The 19,288-nt window shown below is 39.6% G+C and overlaps 2 protein-coding genes across 2 annotated transcripts; both read right to left on the bottom strand.

Moving 5' to 3' along the window:
• Window positions 1–1,769: 1,769 nt before the first annotated feature.
• On the bottom strand, window positions 1,770–4,547 carry LOC149971363 (high choriolytic enzyme 1-like). Its single transcript, XM_090221971.1, has 9 exons — window positions 4,344–4,547; window positions 4,205–4,238; window positions 3,920–3,997; window positions 3,682–3,834; window positions 3,312–3,429; window positions 2,966–3,144; window positions 2,522–2,603; window positions 2,230–2,354; window positions 1,770–2,041 (listed from the first exon to the last, which is right to left on the bottom strand). The coding sequence occupies exons 1-9, from the start codon at window positions 4,410–4,412 to the stop codon at window positions 2,016–2,018; spliced, it is 864 nt and encodes a 287-aa protein (XP_090078097.1). The 5' UTR covers window positions 4,413–4,547; the 3' UTR covers window positions 1,770–2,015.
• An 11,929-nt stretch (window positions 4,548–16,476) lies between these two features.
• hce23 (High choriolytic enzyme 1) lies at window positions 16,477–19,119 on the bottom strand. Its single transcript, NM_001165111.1, is given in 9 exon segments — window positions 16,477–16,746; window positions 16,935–17,059; window positions 17,227–17,308; window positions 17,671–17,849; window positions 18,017–18,134; window positions 18,355–18,507; window positions 18,593–18,670; window positions 18,878–18,911; window positions 19,017–19,119. Coding segments are annotated over 9 exon segments (864 nt in total). The 5' UTR covers window positions 19,086–19,119; the 3' UTR covers window positions 16,477–16,720.
• Window positions 19,120–19,288: the final 169 nt, after the last annotated feature.

Below are 19,288 nucleotides of genomic sequence, written 5' to 3'. Positions count from 1 at the left end.
GACAATGATAAACAGCTTCCTCTAATTGAGAACCAATCTAGGCAACCATAGACATACATAAACACCTAGATAGTAAACAACCCCATAAACCTACAAAACCCCTAGACAGTACAAAAACACATACATCACCCATGTCACACCCTGACCTAACCGAAACAATAAAGAAAACAAAGTATACTAAGGTCAGGGCGTGACAGACAAGGTAGGGCTGGTATACAGAAGATAGCCCTATTTGCTAAAAGACCAAGTCCATATTATGGCAATAACAGTCCATCAATATTTTCAGACATGAAGGTCAGTCAATCTGGAAAATTTCAAGGGCTTTGAAAGTTTCTTCAAGTGCAGTCGCAATAACCATCAAGCACTATGATGAAACTGGCTCTCATGAGGCCCGAAACAGGAGAGGAAGTCCCAGAGTTACTTCTGCTGCAGAGGATAAGTTCATTAGAGTTACCAGCCTCAGAAATTGCAGCCCAAATAAATTCTTCACAGAGTTCAAGTACCAGACACATCACAACATCAATTGTTCAGAGGAGACTGCATGAATCAGACCTTCATGGTCAAATTGCTGCAAATAAACTCCTATTAAAGGACACTAATAATAATGGGCCACTTTGAAGAATCTCAAATATAAAATATATTTTGATTTGTTTAACACTTTTTGGTTACTACATTATTCCATATGTGTTATTTCATAGTTTTGATGTCTTCACTATTATTCTGCAATGTAGAAAATAGTAAAAAAAAAAAACCTTGAGTGTGTAAGTGTGTCAAAACTTTTGACTGGTACTGTAAATGAGAAAAGATTCAACACTTTGTTCAAAATATTTCGTCAATGAATGGTGGGTATGAAGACCAAAACATTCAACGTTGTGAGAAGATACCCCCTCCGCTGTTTCACCAACCAAAGGCATTACAGTTACCATTTAACACCAGAGCGTTCGCCACACGTGGACTATCACTGAGCAGTGGTAAGTGTGTTGATATAATCTGGTAAGGGGTAATTTATTAGGAACGATAATTGAATAATGTCCTGGATGTACATTTGGCCAGGTCATCATTTATACCAACCTCTTCTGTTCCTGGGACAGAGCATCAATGCATCACACCCACAAGTGAGAAAATAACTATTGTTCAACTGTGCAACTATTGAAAATAAGGTTGCATAATGATACACAAGGGTTCATCTTATAAGCGTGTGTAAGTGCATTTATAACGTGTTAATAACTGTAGGTAGATATTGGCTCACTATTTGGCAAACACTGACTAGTTATTGCACTATTCTGACCAATGCGATACAACTGTTTATTAATGGTTCATAAATGCATTTTCAAATTATTTAAATAATGATTCATCATGTAATTATAAACCCTTTATAAACCCTTTACAATTTCAACCTCTTAGTTAAGTGTTACTGAAGAAAATGAATAGGCTACTATCCTTGACTGTACTGGACACTCCCTCTACAATGTTTTTTAAGCTCATGTCATTGTTTCAGACTTCCGAAATGTAAAAGTAACAGAATGTAAAATGATTTTGTTGTCCTGTGTAATAAAGGATTTTCTGTGCATGTGGGAGTTTGGACGAGTGTTATTGCTGTAGGCTTTGGTGAGATAGCCTTGTTAACTCGACCTAAAAAATACAAAAGGTTTCAGTTTTACTCACGAAACCACTTAGACACCTATGCACATTATATGATAATCACCATCAATGTACCATTTGCAATCAGAATAATAAACATAAGCCCTCAAAAAACAGAGACTATCAAATACACATTACTACACATGTTTATTGTGATAATGTTTCAGTAGTCTGCAGTACATTCTTTTGCCATACCAATGTTCTATCTATGATAAGCCATACCAGATCTGATATACAGAAAACAATGCTTATCTACGTCTCAATTCATGCTTTCAGCATAACGTATAGTTTGTTTATTGAGTTCATGTTCAAAGTTGAAAAGCAAGCTATAACTGCAGTTCCAATCCTCAGCAGACGCTCTACCATCGCACTTGTCAAATCAAGTCTAACTGCTGTCCCGCTAGTAAAAGAGAAGGGAAAGAGAAAATACAATTATAATTAGAATACATACTTCATTTCAAATACTATATTCCCAAATATTTGTCATTGATTGAGCAACGGTGGGGTGAAGCTTACAGGCAGGTACAATAATCACAACTTTTATCCTTCACAGTTATAATAAACAGGTATTCCTAAAATAGCACTTACTGCAGTTGTAGAGACGATTGATCCGCAGAATATCAATGGGGCTCATCTGAGTTGCCCTGCCAATAACTGCATTATTGTCAGGGATTGGAAGAATGGTGGGCTGCCTGTTCCTGGAGAAGGCAAACCTGGAACCAGAGAACATAGGACAGAAAACTCTGAAGCTATCAATTGAAATTAGAGGATGACATGAGTAGACTATGAAAGGGGAAAAGGATTTCTCTTATTTTAGCCATGTAACATTCCAGCTGTTATCGTAGTTAAGAAAACCTTTAAATGAATTTCTTTAATTTACCTTGAGTAGTGCATGACAGAATTATAGTCATAAGGAGTCCCCAAGTTAATCGTGTTGATCTTTCTGAAATTGAATTCCATTCCTAGGATGGAAAATGTATGATAAATCATTTTCTTACACAGTATAATAACATTCACTCTTGTAAAGAAATGTTTTACAGATGATTATGAATAGTGTAAATGCATATTAATTGTAAAGCTTATAATTCTTCTCAATGTTTCTACATGTTTACAAATAATGAAATACTAATGTATTATTATTCTATTCAAATAGTAGTGCACTATAAATAGTTTAATAAGGCTTTCCCATTAAAGTTATAAAAGTGTTACTAAGATTTCTTACTCAAAAGGGGCAGGAAGAATATTGTGCACAATCTAAATTATTATTTCCCTATGAAATTATGTAAAAAAAAAAAAGTATTATAAAGCATGATAAAGCACTAACCAGGAATAATGTTCTGCATCAGGATTTGAACATTGCTATCGCGGTCACTGCGTGTTTGCTCATGGTTGAAGCCCAAGGCATGCAGCAGTTCATGCTGCACCACAGACAGAAAGACACATCCGTTCCTACTCAGAGACACGACCTGGCCATTGCCCCGGCGTCCAATAAACGAGAAACAGCTACAAACAAGGGTGCATACGGAAGACAAATGTTATTTCTAAAAGTGATAAAGTATTATCTTTATGCAATAAAACAGTCAAGTAAATTGTCACGTAAATACTAAGTAAATAAGAGTGGCAAAAGACAAGTATAACAGGCCTAGTAATGGAATGTGCAGTGGTCATACCCTGACTGAGACTGGATGTCCACAAAGTCCCTCTGATTGGTTCGGGGAAAGAATCGGATGCAGGTTGATGCAGCAAAGGTTTGCAGCCCGCCTTCAATTACGGACCTCTCCCGGGCCGCTGCTCAATGGAGCAATAAGAAATAAGAAATAAGAAATCAGAAACTCTATAATCACAGGCACACACACACACACACACACACACACACACACACACACACACACACACACACACACACACACACACACACACACACACACACACACACACACACACACACACACACACACACACACACACAGACTCATATACTATAGTAAAACCAAACCATTAGGCTCAGCATAAAATCGTTTCAGAGAACAAAATACTTACAGTATTGATTAGAGATCACAAAGGGCACGTAAACGTTCCCATCAGAGGACTTCTGCCACTTGCATCCGCGAGCTGTGCAGGGGTCAGCGTTCATGAACCCAGTATCTACTGCAATGTCCCCAAACATGACTAGTGGCTCATCAAGTCTTTGTCCTAGAAAACAACACCAAGTGAAGGTTATCTGCTATCCATTCTTGATGCCATTAAATACAGAGTAGGAATGTACAGGCTTCCGTACCAAGATTTCTGTTGGCCTTCTCAATGAGCGTTGAAACAGAGTATTCATCCTCCTCAATGCTGTTGGTGCTAGTGCCGTCTGTGGAATGGAATAAAAAATGTGCTTAAATGCAACTGTGTCCCTAATAACTCACATTTTAATAAGATAATATATGTCATTTACATTATAACAATGAATGATTAATAAAAAACGGATTTCGTTTATGAAACACGATATTTAGATGATACAATGTCCAATACAATGTCATACAATAGCTCAATGTTTATAAATACAGGATGAGCATACCAATGTCCTCTTCACTCCATTCATATGACGCTTTCTGTATGGCAAAACAGCAGAAGGAAATATGTACAAATGTGTTTAAAACGCACATAATTCATCATCATGCACAGCCGTTTCTCAATAGTCTCGGATGGACCCTTACCCCTGTAGATCGGCCCTGAACTGAGCAGAGAACAGCGATGAAAATGGACAGCACAAAGACAGGTGCCATGGTGAAGGACTGCAGGATGGCCCAGGATCAATCTGTTGTCAACATGATAGACCTGCAGTTTATATAATGTCGGCTGACAGACGCTGTCGTTGCTCAGAATACTGGTAAATTGCAAAATAGTCGTAGATGTTGACCAATTCAACCAAAGTCTTGCTTCAAGATGTTTAAAAAGAAGTGTTTCTCAAATTTTGGGGACTGTGGTTTTGTGATGTCTTGCATACATGTCATGGGTAATTAATAAGATAAATACAATACAACTGTACTAGAACGGAAGGGTGCCATTGAACTAAAATATTGAAAACAATTAAATAAGAGCTTGCATAAAGGAATAAGAGCACTTTTTTTTATTTATAAAGCCCTTTTTACATTAGCAGATGTCAAAAAGTGCTAAACCTCAAACAGCGAGCAATGCAGATGTAGAAGCACGGTGGCTCTGAGGGGTGGCCAGTCCTCTTCTGGCTGTACCAGGTGCAGATTATAACAGTACATGGCCATTAAGGCCAGATTGTTCTCCAAGATGTTCAAATGCTCATAGATGACCAGCAGGGTCAAATAATAATCACAGTGGTTGTAGTGGGTGCAACAGGTCAGTACATCAGGAGTAAATGTCACTTGGCTTTTCATAGCCGGGAATTCAGAGGTCAAATCAACAGGTTCGGTAGAGAGAGTTTAAAAAAGCAGGTCTGGGTCAAGGTAGCACATCCGGTGAACAGGTCGGGGTTCCATCGCTGCAGGCAGAACAGTTGAAACTGGAGCAGCAGCACGACCAGGTGGACTGGGACAGCAAGGGGTCATCAGACCAGGTAGTCCTGGGGCATGGTCCTAGGGCTCAGGTCCTACAGGAGGGGAAGGAGAGGGAGAGAATTAGAGGGAGCATAATTAAATTCACACAGGACACCAGATACGGTTGAAGTCGGAAGTTTACATACACTTACATTGGAGTTATTAAAACTTGTTTTTCAACCCCTCCACAAATTTCTTGTTAACAAACTATAGTTTTGGCAAGTCGGTTAAAACATTTACTTTGTGCATGACACAAGTAATTTACATAATTTGAGTCAATTGGAGGTGTGCCTGTGGATGTATCATGGGAAAATCAAAAGAAATCAGCCAAAAAAATGTAGACCTCCACAAGTCTGGTTCATCCAAGGGAGACATTTCCAAATGCCTGAAGGTACCACATTCATCTGTACAAACAATAGTACGCAAGTATAAACACCATGCCGTCATACCGCTCAGGAAGGAGACACGTTCTGTCTCTTAGAGATTAACGTACTTTGGTGCGAAAAGTGCAAATCAATCCCAGAACAACAGCAAAGGAAATTGAAGATGCTGGAGGAAACAGGTAGAAAAATATCTATATCCACAGTAAAATGATACCTATATCGATATAACCTGAAAGGCCGCTCAGCAAGGAAGAAGCCACTGCTCCAAAACCACTATAAAAAAGCCAGACTACTGTTTGCAACTGCACATTGGGACAAATATCGTACTTTTTGGAGAAATGTTCTCTGGTCTGATGAAACAAAAATAGAACTGTTTGGCCATATTGACCATCGTTATGTTTGGAGGAGAAAGGGGGGGCTTGCAAGCCGAAAAACACCATCCCAACCGTGAAGCAGGGGGTGGCAGCATCATGTTGTGGGGGTGCTTTGCTGCAGGAGGGACTGGTGCACTTCACAAAAAGACACAAAAAAAATAAAAGCTGAAATAAATAATTCTCTCTACTATTATTCTGTCATTTCACATTCTTAAAATGAAGTGGTGATCCTAACTGACCTAAGACAGTGATTTTGTATTACGATCAAATGTCAGGAACTGTGAAAAACTGAATTTAAATGTATTTGGCTAAGGTGTACTGTATGTTAACTTCCGACTTCAACTGAAAGACAGGAGAATTACACCAGATATTACAGACTGACCCTAGACCCCCGGCACATAGACTATTGCAGCGTAGATACTGGAGGCTGAGACAGGGGGGGTCGGGAGACACTGTGGTCCCGTCTGACGATAAGGCCAATCAGGTAGGATATAAGCCCATCCACATTGCTAAAGCACAGCCCCCTCACACCTAGAGGGATATCAACAGACCAGTCTGTGTATAGCCCACAAAGATGTCCTCCACCGCACGAGCCCGAGGAGCCGCCAAACCAGACAGGAAGTTCACGCCAGTGACGCATCAAGCGATGCACCCCTCCTAGGGACGGCATGGAAGAGCACTAGTAAGCCAGTGACTCAGCCCCCATAATAGGGTCAGAGGCAGAGAATCCCAAAGGAAAGGGCAACCGGCCAGGCAGAAACAACAAGGGCAGTTTGTCGGTCCAGTGCCTTTCAGTTCACCTTCACACCCCTGGGCCAGACTACACTCAATCATAGGACCTACCGAAGAGATGAGTCTTCAGTAAAGACTTAAAGGTCGAGACTGAGTCTGCGTGTCTCACATGGATACAGTAACAAGATTTTTCTCAGGTGGGCATTCCATATGCCCCATGTCTGACATTTGCACTTGGACAGAAGAACCAAAGTTTCTGAGGATGCTTGTGGAGATGTAGTTTTGAAGCAGTGAAGTGGGCCATGCCATGAAGAGCCTTGTATGTGATTACACATATTTTGTAGTATATTTTGATCCTATGTTTTACTGGCAGCCATATTCGTTTTCAAGAACTAATTATGGGGTCTCATTATATGGTCACTTGAGAATTTGGTCAGTAACACCATATACAAACTCTACTGCAGTCCAGTTTGGAGGTTGCATAGGTATCAGTGAACGTTATGCAAAAATGACAGATGCAGATGGCATTTGGCAGGTTGAGCCTGTTATGCAAACTCCCAGAAAGTGGTTTATGTTATGAAATCCATGTTGAAATACTACCCTTAATGTTTGTCTTTGTGGAAACTGTTGCCTAATGTTAACAGCAAGTCTGAGTAGAAGGTAATGACGTATGCTGTGACATCACTAGGGCTGAACTTCAGGCTTAATAAAATAACTTGGGACTTTTACTATGGGGCAGAACTCAGGAGAGACATCAGTTGTATGTGTGATATTTGATCTTTGACTTCTGTCCAAAGCAAGTTACAGAAGTGAGTGAATATGTTTTCGTTCGCAATGGTCCCCTGTGGGAATCCAACCCACAACCCTAGTGTTGTAAGTGGCAGAAAAACCAACTGAGCTACAAGGGACCACAATAACATACTGTGAAATCTTCTCATGTAATATCTGCTGCTGGGAAATCTTTGTTGGCAGCCCACATACTTCATTACGTGTCAGTGGGTTCTCTCATTCAACATAGATATTACATTAGCTTCATGAAAGAGGCCCATGTTGTGCAGATCAGAATAGGGCTTATAAAGTATGGATGGGGGCTGAAAGTAGCTATATCTCCTTACTGTTGTGTTTATATACTCACTCTATCTCAATGGTGGCCTGGTTTAGTCATTTGAACATGTGCATCAAGAACAGACTGGATAAGATTGTGCAGGTTTCCAGCAAGGTCATAGAAGAGCAACCGACCCAATTATCAGAAGTTTTTAAGAAATTGACATAAGTATTGAATTTGTTTTTAACACTTTACAATAAGATTCCATTTATAAAGGGTTTATCAAGGATTTGTTATTCCTTTATTAACGGTTATTTAATCATTCTCACTTTTGTGTGTGATGAATTGTTGCTGTCCCCAGGAACAGAAATGGTTGGTTTTCAGACCAATGGTCAACTCGCATGACGTGCCTTGCCTCACTTTTGAAACTCTGATGATGCATTGGTACACTTATTTGTTCCAGGAATGAAGGCTTCAGCTGAAGATTTCAAGCCATAATATTGGTGTGGTTTGCTGGTTTCGGAGAAATTCCCCCGAATTTGTGAGATCTGTCCATCTGAAGGAAACCTGACACAATCCCTACGATTTTTTTATTTATTTTATTTCAACCTTTATTTAACCAGGTAGGCAAGTTGAGAACTAGTTCTCATATAAAACTGCGACCTGGCCAAGATAAAGCAACGCAGTGCGACACAAATAACAAGATAGAGTTACACTTGGAATAAACAAAACATACAGTCAAAACACAATAGAAAAATGTATATATACAGTGTGTGCAAATGAGGTAAGATGAGGGAGGTAAGGCAATAAATAGGCCATCGTGGTATAATAATTACAATTTTGTGATTAAACACTGGAGTGATAGATGTGCAGAAGATGAATGTGCAAGTAGAGATACTGGGGTGCAAAGTAGCAACAAAAAAAAATAACAGTATGGGGATGAAGTAGTTGGATGAGCTATTTACAGATAGACTATGTACAGTTGCAGTGATATGTGAGCTGCTCTGACAGCTGCTGCTTAAAGTTAGTGATGGAGATATGAGTCTCCAGCTTCAGTGATTTTTGTAGTTCGTTCCAGTCATTGGCAGCAGAGAACTGAAAGGAAAGGTGGCCAAAAGAGAAATTGGCTTTTGGGGTGACCAGTGAAAATTACCTGCTGGTGTGCGTGCTATGTGTGGGTGCTGCTATGGTGACCAGTGAGCTGAGATAAGGCGGGGCTTTACCTAGCAGAGACTTATAGATGACCTGGAGCCAATTGGTTTGGTGATGAATATGAAGCGAGGGCCAGCCAATGAGAGCATACAGGTCACAGTGGTGGGTACTATATGGGTCATTGGTGACAAAACGGATGGCACTGTGATAGACTGCATTCAATTTGCTGAGTAGAGTGTTGGAGGCTATTTTGCAAATGAAATTGCCGAAGTCAATGATCGGTAGGATAGTCAGTTTTACGAGGGTATGTTTGGCAGCGTGAGTGAAGGATACTTTGATACAAAATAGGAAGCTGATTCTAGATTAAATTTTGGATTGGAGATGCTTAATGTGAGTCTGGAAGGAGAGTTTACAGTCTAACCAGACACCTAGGTATTTGTAGATGTCCGCATATTCTAAGTCAGAACCGTCCAGAGTAGTGATGCTGGTATGGGGATGACCTCGGCAGCTTTCCAATCTTTGGGGATCTCAGATGATACGAAAGAGAGGTTGAACAGGCTAGTAATAGGGGTTGCAACAATTTCGGCTGATAATTTTAGAAAGAGATTTTCTAGTCCTGCTGATTTGTAGGGGTCCAGATTTTGCAGCTCTTTCAGAACATCAGCTATCTGGTTTTGGGTGAAGGATAAATGAGGGAGGTTTGGGCAAGTGGCTGTGGGGGGTGCAGGGCTGTTGACCAGGGTAGGTGGTGGCCAGGTGGACAGCATCGCTAGCCGTCGAAAAGTGCTTATTGGAGTTCTCAATTATTGTGGATTTATCGGTGTTGACAGTGTTTCCTAGCCTCAGTGCAGTGGGCAGCTGGGAGGAGCTGCTCTTATTCTCCATGGACTTTACAGTGTCCCAGAACTTTTTGGAGTTTATGCTGCAGGATGAAGCATGGTGGTGGCAGAATCATGCTGTGGGGATGTTTTCAGTGGCAGGGACTGGGGGACTAGTCAGGATCGAGGCAAAGATGAACGGAACAAAGTACAGAGAGTTCCTTGATGAAAACGTGCTCCAGGGAGCTCAAGACCTCAGACTGGGATGAAGGTTTACTTTTCAACAGGACAATGACCCTAAGCACACAGCCAAGACAACGCAGGAGTTGAGTGGTCCAGCCAGAGCCCGGACTTAAACCTCATCGAACATCTCTGGAGAGACCTGAAAATAGCTATGCAGCATTGCTCCCCATCCAACCCGACAGAGCTTGAGAGGATCTGCAGAGAAGAATGGGAGAAACTCCCCAAATACACATGTGCCAAACTTGTAGCGTCATACCCAAGAAGACTCGAGGCTGTAATCACTACCAAAGGTGCTTCAACAAAGTACTGAGTAAAGGGTCTGAATATTTATATAAATGTGATCTTTCAGTTTTTTTTGTTTTTATAAAAAGCTAAAATTGTAAAAACCTGTTTTAGCTTTGTCATTATGGGGTATTGTCTGTAGATTGATGAGGGAAAAAAACAATTTAATCAATTTTAGAATACAGCTTTAACCTATCAAAATGTGGAAAATGTCAATGGGTCTCAATACTTTCTGAAGGCACTGTATATGACTAGGCACTGTATACAACTATCAATCACTTAGATCAAGCATTTTCAGGCTCAGGGAGCAACTGCTTTCTATCACTCTCAATCGCCTGTTCTTTCTTCTCTCAGTCTGTGTTTGCTCCGCAAAGACAGGACAAGTTTAAATCACAACACAATATGACAACAACATGCTAGCAACACAACCTGGCAGCAGCCCAACGTGGTCGCAGCACAAAACATGGTACAAACATTATTGGGCACAGACAACAGCACAAAGGGCAAAAAGGGAGAGACAACAATAAATGATGCAAAGCAGCCACAACTGTCTGTAAGAGTGTCCATGGTTGAGTCTTTGAATGAAGAGATCCAGGTAAAACTGTCCAGTTCGAGTGTTTGTTGCAGCTCATTCCAACCCGGGGATGCGTGTGCTTTGGGGACCTTTAACAGAATGTGACTGGCAGAACGGGTGTTGTATGTGGAGGATGAGGGCTGCAGTAGATATCTCAGATAGGGGGGGTGAGGCCTAAGAGGGTTTAATAAATCAGCATCAACCAATGGGTCTTGCGACATGTATAGAGAGATGACCAGTTTACAGAGGAGTATAGAGTGCAGTGATGTGTCCTATAAGGAGCATTGATGGCAAATCTGATGGCCGAATGGTAAAGAACATCTGAACTTCAGGCTTAATAAAATAACTTGGGACTTTTACTATGGGGCAGAACTCAGGAGAGACATCAGTTGTATGTGTGATATTTGATCTTTGACTTCTGTCTACAGCTGTTTTTTGATTAAAATAGTTATGATTTATAAGTGCACATTTTGAGTGTTCCTTATTTGTTAATTAAATGAAACGGAGCACAGAAAAACGGGAACCAACAAGAAGAAAGTGTCTAAATCATCTGACCCAGATGTTTTTTGGGTCAGGTTTAGGGAGCTCCTTTAGCACCTCGGACTCAGTGACGGCCTGCAGGGAGAAACTTTGTAGCGGGGCAGGGAAAAAAGAAGGAGGAGCATCGGGGGGATGGGGGATTGGGACATTTTGGACGGTCAAGGAGGCATGACTGAGTCAAATAGGAATCCTGACTTTATGAAGTGGTGATTAAAGAGCTCAGTCTTGTGCTCCTTGTCAGTAGCAACCACGTCATCAACGTTAAGGGCTGATGGATTGCTGGTTCGGGTCTCTGTTATTGACCTTGTGGGAGATCTGTCGACGTACCCTTGAGCAGGGCATTGACCCTGGTTGCTTCTGTGTGTCTCTCTGGATGGGAGTCTGTTAGATGACTAATGTGATGTAGTTGTTGAGCGGCTTCACTGCAAGTATATGTTATGTTTAAATATTCCATAAAAAAAAAGGTCATTCATAAAAAACATTAAGGGACATGACCAGCTATGAGAAGAAGGGTTTATTCTCCAGGTCTTTAACCATTTTCCAGAGCTTCTTGGGGTTAGACCCACAGAGAGAGAACTGCTCCTTAAAGTAACTAACTTTGGCCATCTGGATAGCCTGAGTGCACTTATTTCTCATTTTCCTGAACGAGAGCCAGTCAGCTTGAGTATGCGTGTGCTGAGCCAAATGGAATTCTTGACTATGAAAGATCACGGTCGAACCAGGGGAAGAACCTGTTTTTAATTATCATTTTCTTTTTGGGGGCGTGTTTGTTGACAATATCACTGAAAATATCAAACAAGATGGTCGAAGCATCTTCAACAAAGGGGATCAAGCTGATTCTATACCAATTTACAGAGGCCAGGTCATGAAGGAAGGCTTGCTCATTAAGGTTTTTAGCAAGTGTCTATTACAAATCAGGACAAGTTGTTTCACTGAGTAGTTATGTGAACACAGGCGGTAAAACAGTGATCACATTACAGAAAACACAAGACTGATACCTATCAGGATTATTTGTGAGGATAACATCAAGGAGAGTAGCCTTTTCTGGGTGTTTGGAGTCATACCTTGTAGGATTGGTGATAGTCTGAGAAAGATTCAGGGAGTCCCATTGCTTTAGGACTTGTTCAGGTGGTTTAAGCTTGTCCCAGTTTTGCTCACCTAGCAGGACAAATTCAGACTTAGTGTACGGGGCCAGGAGAGAGATTAGGGCAGGTGGGGTACAGGCCGGTGTTGATGGAGGACGATAATAACACCCAGCAACAGTCAACAAAGAGCTATTTGAAAGTTTAATGCTTAAAACCAGAAAATCAAATTGTTTTGGTGGAGACAACCGAGCACTGAAGGTGTTCCTTGGTAAAAATTGCCACTCCACCACCTTTGGAAGATCTGTCTTACCGAAAAAGGTTATTTTTCGGTAAGTTTTCGGATCTGTCTTACCGAAAAAGGTTATATACTGTCACGCCCTAGGTCAGGGCGTGACTCGGGGGTGTTTCTAATCGTTAGTACTTCTTTGTTGGTGTGAGTATGGTTCCCAATTGGAGGCAGCTGATGATCGTTGCCTCTAATTGGGGATCATACTTAGTTTGGTTCTTTCCCACCTGCATTTGTGGGATGTTGTTTGTTTGTGTTTCAGTTAGTGCCTATGTGCGCTCTGTACTGGATGTTCGTTGATTCTTTGATGTTTTTGTTAAGTTTCACTTTTGTAATAAAGTATGTGGAACTCTATTCACGCTGCGCCTTGGTACGCTTATGTATACGACGATCGTAACATAAACAAGCAAGTTCATATTACATCGCACAGTTCAGGCTTCATCTGATTTATCTATACAGAAACTGCACATCAAGCTCACTGAAAAAGATTTAACCTATGTCAGTCAATAAGTTGTTTAAAAAATTAAAAATAACCAACGTTTTGGTTAATCGCTCAGCACTACAGTACACTAGTGGTTCCAATTTTAACACTAACTTACTAGCTAGTGTATTAGCAAAAATTGTGATGACTAGCTAACCCCTTTAATCTGTGGTATCTAGATATTAGTGTTAGCAAGTAATGTTAAACAATAGCTAGATATTATTAATATTATTATTATTAGCTAGCAGTGGATAACATAACTAGCTAAGACTAACTTGTATAAATCCTGATAATGAGGATAAGAGTTATGTGTAGCTGTGCTATGCTAAATTGTCATATATTCCTCTTCTCTCCCACATATTCCCATAAGGTCTCAGACTCCAGGATGGGAAAATGCTTAACAAGAAAGAAACAGATGAAGACACAGAAGGGGACCATGAGACCCTATGTTAGTGTTGTATTTTTAAATAGTTAATCTGTTGTCAATTTATAGTCTGACTTGTAATGTTAAAAATGGGAGAAAAAGACACCCCAATGTTGGTCTGAATTAGCTAAGCTACTCACTACCAATGACAGGCTACAGATTGAGACACCGCAATTGAAATCATTTTCCCAATGTATCCTTCTATTAAATTACATTTTGTTCTTACTATGTATTGCATGATTGGGGAGTTTATATGCTGTTATAAATATTTGCATCTCATTCATAAATGGTCAGCAGGTTTCCACTTTCTTTAAAAGTAGTTTTTCAGTAGTTATAAATGTTGGTAACTCATTTGTTAATGGTCAGTGGATTGCCACTTTAAAATATGGTATAATTTTAGCAGTTATAAATGTTGATAACTCAGTTATACATGTTTGTAGGTCTGTCACTTTAAAATAAGTTATACTTTTAGCAGTTATACATGTGGGTAAATCATTTACAGATGATTTGAGAGTTCACTCAGAGCTGAGACAAACAGACACACTTACACATTCAAGTTTATTTTCTTTATCGTTACTATTTTCTACATTGCAGAATAATAATGAAGACATCAAAACTATGAAATAACACATATGGAATCATGTAGTAACCAAGAAAGTGTTACACAAATCAAAATATATTTTATATTTGAGATTCTTCAAAGTAGCCACCCTTGGCCTTGATGACAGCTTTGCACACTCTTGGCATTCTCTCAACCAACTTCATGAGGTAGTCACCTGGAATGCATTTCAATTAACAGGTGTGCCTAGTTAAAAGTTCATTTGTGGAATTTTTTTCCTTCTTAATGCGTTTGAGCCAATCAGTTGTGTTGTGACAATGTCACGTTCGTTGTATGGAGGAGACCAAGGCAGCGTAAGATGAATACATACATTAATGAAGACGAAGAACACTTAACAAACTATACAAAACAACAAACCGAACGTGAAGCTATAACAATACTAGTGCAGACACAGGCAACTAGACATAGACATAGACAATAACCCACGAAATACCCAAAGAAGATGGCTGCCTAAATATGGTTCCCAATTTGAGACAATGATAAACAGCTTCCTCTAATTGAGAACCAATCTAGGCAACCATAGACATACATAAACACCTAGATAGTAAACAACCCCATAAACCTACAAAACCCCTAGACAGTACAAAAACACATACATCACCCATGTCACACCCTGACCTAACCGAAACAATAAAGAAAACAAAGTATACTAAGGTCAGGGCGTGACAGACAAGGTAGGGCTGGTATACAGAAGATAGCCCTATTTGCTAAAAGACCAAGTCCATATTATGGCAATAACAGTCCATCAATATTTTCAGACATGAAGGTCAGTCAATCTGGAAAATTTCAAGGGCTTTGAAAGTTTCTTCAAGTGCAGTCGCAATAACCATCAAGCACTATGATGAAACTGGCTCTCATGAGGCCCGAAACAGGAGAGGAAGTCCCAGAGTTACTTCTGCTGCAGAGGATAAGTTCATTAGAGTTACCAGCCTCAGAAATTGCAGCCCAAATAAATTCTTCACAGAGTTCAAGTACCAGACACATCACAACATCAATTGTTCAGAGGAGACTGCATGAATCAGACCTTCATGGTCAAATTGCTGCAAATAAACTCCTATTAAAGGACACTAATAATAATGGGCCACTTTGAAGAATCTCAAATATAAAATATATTTTGATTTGTTTAACACTTTTTGGTTACTACATTATTCCATATGTGTTATTTCATAGTTTTGATGTCTTCACTATTATTCTGCAATGTAGAAAATAGTAAAAAAAAAAAACCTTGAGTGTGTAAGTGTGTCAAAACTTTTGACTGGTACTGTAAATGAGAAAAGATTCAACACTTTGTTCAAAATATTTCGTCAATGAATGGTGGGTATGAAGACCAAAACATTCAACGTTGTGAGAAGATACCCCCTCCGCTGTTTCACCAACCAAAGGCATTACAGTTACCATTTAACACCAGAGCGTTCGCCACACGTGGACTATCACTGAGCAGTGGTAAGTGTGTTGATATAATCTGGTAAGGGGTAATTTATTAGGAACGATAATTGAATAATGTCCTGGATGTACATTTGGCCAGGTCATCATTTATACCAACCTCTTCTGTTCCTGGGACAGAGCATCAATGCATCACACCCACAAGTGAGAAAATAACTATTGTTCAACTGTGCAACTATTGAAAATAAGGTTGCATAATGATACACAAGGGTTCATCTTATAAGCGTGTGTAAGTGCATTTATAACGTGTTAATAACTGTAGGTAGATATTGGCTCACTATTTGGCAAACACTGACTAGTTATTGCACTATTCTGACCAATGCGATACAACTGTTTATTAATGGTTCATAAATGCATTTTCAAATTATTTAAATAATGATTCATCATGTAATTATAAACCCTTTATAAACCCTTTACAATTTCAACCTCTTAGTTAAGTGTTACTGAAGAAAATGAATAGGCTACTATCCTTGACTGTACTGGACACTCCCTCTACAATGTTTTTTAAGCTCATGTCATTGTTTCAGACTTCCGAAATGTAAAAGTAACAGAATGTAAAATGATTTTGTTGTCCTGTGTAATAAAGGATTTTCTGTGCATGTGGGAGTTTGGACGAGTGTTATTGCTGTAGGCTTTGGTGAGATAGCCTTGTTAACTCGACCTAAAAAATACAAAAGGTTTCAGTTTTACTCACGAAACCACTTAGACACCTATGCACATTATATGATAATCACCATCAATGTACCATTTGCAATCAGAATAATAAACATAAGCCCTCAAAAAACAGAGACTATCAAATACACATTACTACACATGTTTATTGTGATAATGTTTCAGTAGTCTGCAGTACATTCTTTTGCCATACCAATGTTCTATCTATGATAAGCCATACCAGATCTGATATACAGAAAACAATGCTTATCTACGTCTCAATTCATGCTTTCAGCATAACGTATAGTTTGTTTATTGAGTTCATGTTCAAAGTTGAAAAGCAAGCTATAACTGCAGTTCCAATCCTCAGCAGACGCTCTACCATCGCACTTGTCAAATCAAGTCTAACTGCTGTCCCGCTAGTAAAAGAGAAGGGAAAGAGAAAATACAATTATAATTAGAATACATACTTCATTTCAAATACTATATTCCCAAATATTTGTCATTGATTGAGCAACGGTGGGGTGAAGCTTACAGGCAGGTACAATAATCACAACTTTTATCCTTCACAGTTATAATAAACAGGTATTCCTAAAATAGCACTTACTGCAGTTGTAGAGACGATTGATCCGCAGAATATCAATGGGGCTCATCTGAGTTGCCCTGCCAATAACTGCATTATTGTCAGGGATTGGAAGAATGGTGGGCTGCCTGTTCCTGGAGAAGGCAAACCTGGAACCAGAGAACATAGGACAGAAAACTCTGAAGCTATCAATTGAAATTAGAGGATGACATGAGTAGACTATGAAAGGGGAAAAGGATTTCTCTTATTTTAGCCATGTAACATTCCAGCTGTTATCGTAGTTAAGAAAACCTTTAAATGAATTTCTTTAATTTACCTTGAGTAGTGCATGACAGAATTATAGTCATAAGGAGTCCCCAAGTTAATCGTGTTGATCTTTCTGAAATTGAATTCCATTCCTAGGATGGAAAATGTATGATAAATCATTTTCTTACACAGTATAATAACATTCACTCTTGTAAAGAAATGTTTTACAGATGATTATGAATAGTGTAAATGCATATTAATTGTAAAGCTTATAATTCTTCTCAATGTTTCTACATGTTTACAAATAATGAAATACTAATGTATTATTATTCTATTCAAATAGTAGTGCACTATAAATAGTTTAATAAGGCTTTCCCATTAAAGTTATAAAAGTGTTACTAAGATTTCTTACTCAAAAGGGGCAGGAAGAATATTGTGCACAATCTAAATTATTATTTCCCTATGAAATTATGTAAAAAAAAAAAAGTATTATAAAGCATGATAAAGCACTAACCAGGAATAATGTTCTGCATCAGGATTTGAACATTGCTATCGCGGTCACTGCGTGTTTGCTCATGGTTGAAGCCCAAGGCATGCAGCAGTTCATGCTGCACCACAGACAGAAAGACACATCCGTTCCTACTCAGAGACACGACCTGGCCATTGCCCCGGCGTCCAATAAACGAGAAACAGCTACAAACAAGGGTGCATACGGAAGACAAATGTTATTTCTAAAAGTGATAAAGTATTATCTTTATGCAATAAAACAGTCAAGTAAATTGTCACGTAATTACTAAGTAAATAAGAGTGGCAAAAGACAAGTATAACAGGCCTAGTAATGGAATGTGCAGTGGTCATACCCTGACTGAGACTGGATGTCCACAAAGTCCCTCTGATTGGTTCGGGGAAAGAATCGGATGCAGGTTGATGCAGCAAAGGTTTGCAGCCCGCCTTCAATTACGGACCTCTCCCGGGCTGCTGCTCAATGGAGCAATAAGAAATAAGAAATCAGAAACTCTATAATCACAGGCACACACACACACACAGACTCACACACACACACACACACACACACACACACACACACACACAGACTCACACACACACACACACACACACACACACACACACACACACACTCACACTCACACTCACACACACACACACACACACACGTTTCAGAGAACAAAATACTTACAGTATTGATTAGAGATCACAAAGGGCACGTAAACGTTCCCATCAGAGGACTTCTGCCACTTGCATCCGCGAGCTGTGCAGGGGTCAGCGTTCATGAACCCAGTATCTACTGCAATGTCCCCAAACATGACTAGTGGCTCATCAAGTCTTTGTCCTAGAAAACAACACCAAGTGAAGGTTATCTGCTATCCATTCTTGATGCCATTAAATACAGAGTAGGAATGTACAGGCTTCCGTACCAAGATTTCTGTTGGCCTTCTCAATGAGCGTTGAAACAGAGTATTCATCCTCCTCAATGCTGTTGGTGCTAGTGCCGTCTGTGGAATAGAATAAAAAATGTGCTTAAATGCAACTGTGTCCCTAATAACTCACATTTTAATAAGATAATATATGTCATTTACATTATAACAATGAATGATTCATAAAAAACGGATTTCGTTTATGAAACACGATATTTAGATGATACAATGTCCAATACAATGTCATGCAATAGCTCAATGTTTATAAATACAGGATGAGCATACCAATGTCCTCTTCACTCCATTCATATGACGCTTTCTGTATGGCAAAACAGCAGAAGGAAATATGTACAAATGTGTTTAAAATGCACATAATTCATCATCATGCACAGCCGTTTCTCAATAGTCTCGGATGGACCCTTACCCCTGTAGATCGGCCCTGAACTGAGCAGAGAACAGCGATGAAAATGGACAGCACAAAGACAGGTGCCATGGTGAAGGACTGCAGGATGGCCCAGGATCAATCTGTTGTCAACATGATAGACCTGCAGTTTATATAATGTCGGCTGACAGACGCTGTCGTTGCTCAGAATACTGGTAAATTGCAAAATAGTCGTAGATGTTGACCAATTCAACCAAAGTCTTGCTTCAAGATGTTTAAAAAGAAGTGTTTCTCAAATTTTGGGGACTGTGGTT

The sequence above is a fragment of the Oncorhynchus mykiss genome, chromosome 26, assembly GCF_057628025.1.
Source record: "Oncorhynchus mykiss isolate SJ-2025 chromosome 26, ASM5762802v1, whole genome shotgun sequence".
Classification (NCBI taxonomy): Eukaryota; Metazoa; Chordata; class Actinopteri; order Salmoniformes; family Salmonidae; genus Oncorhynchus; species Oncorhynchus mykiss.
Note: the sequence above shows the minus strand (reverse complement) of the source record. Positions and strands in the feature narration are given on the sequence as shown.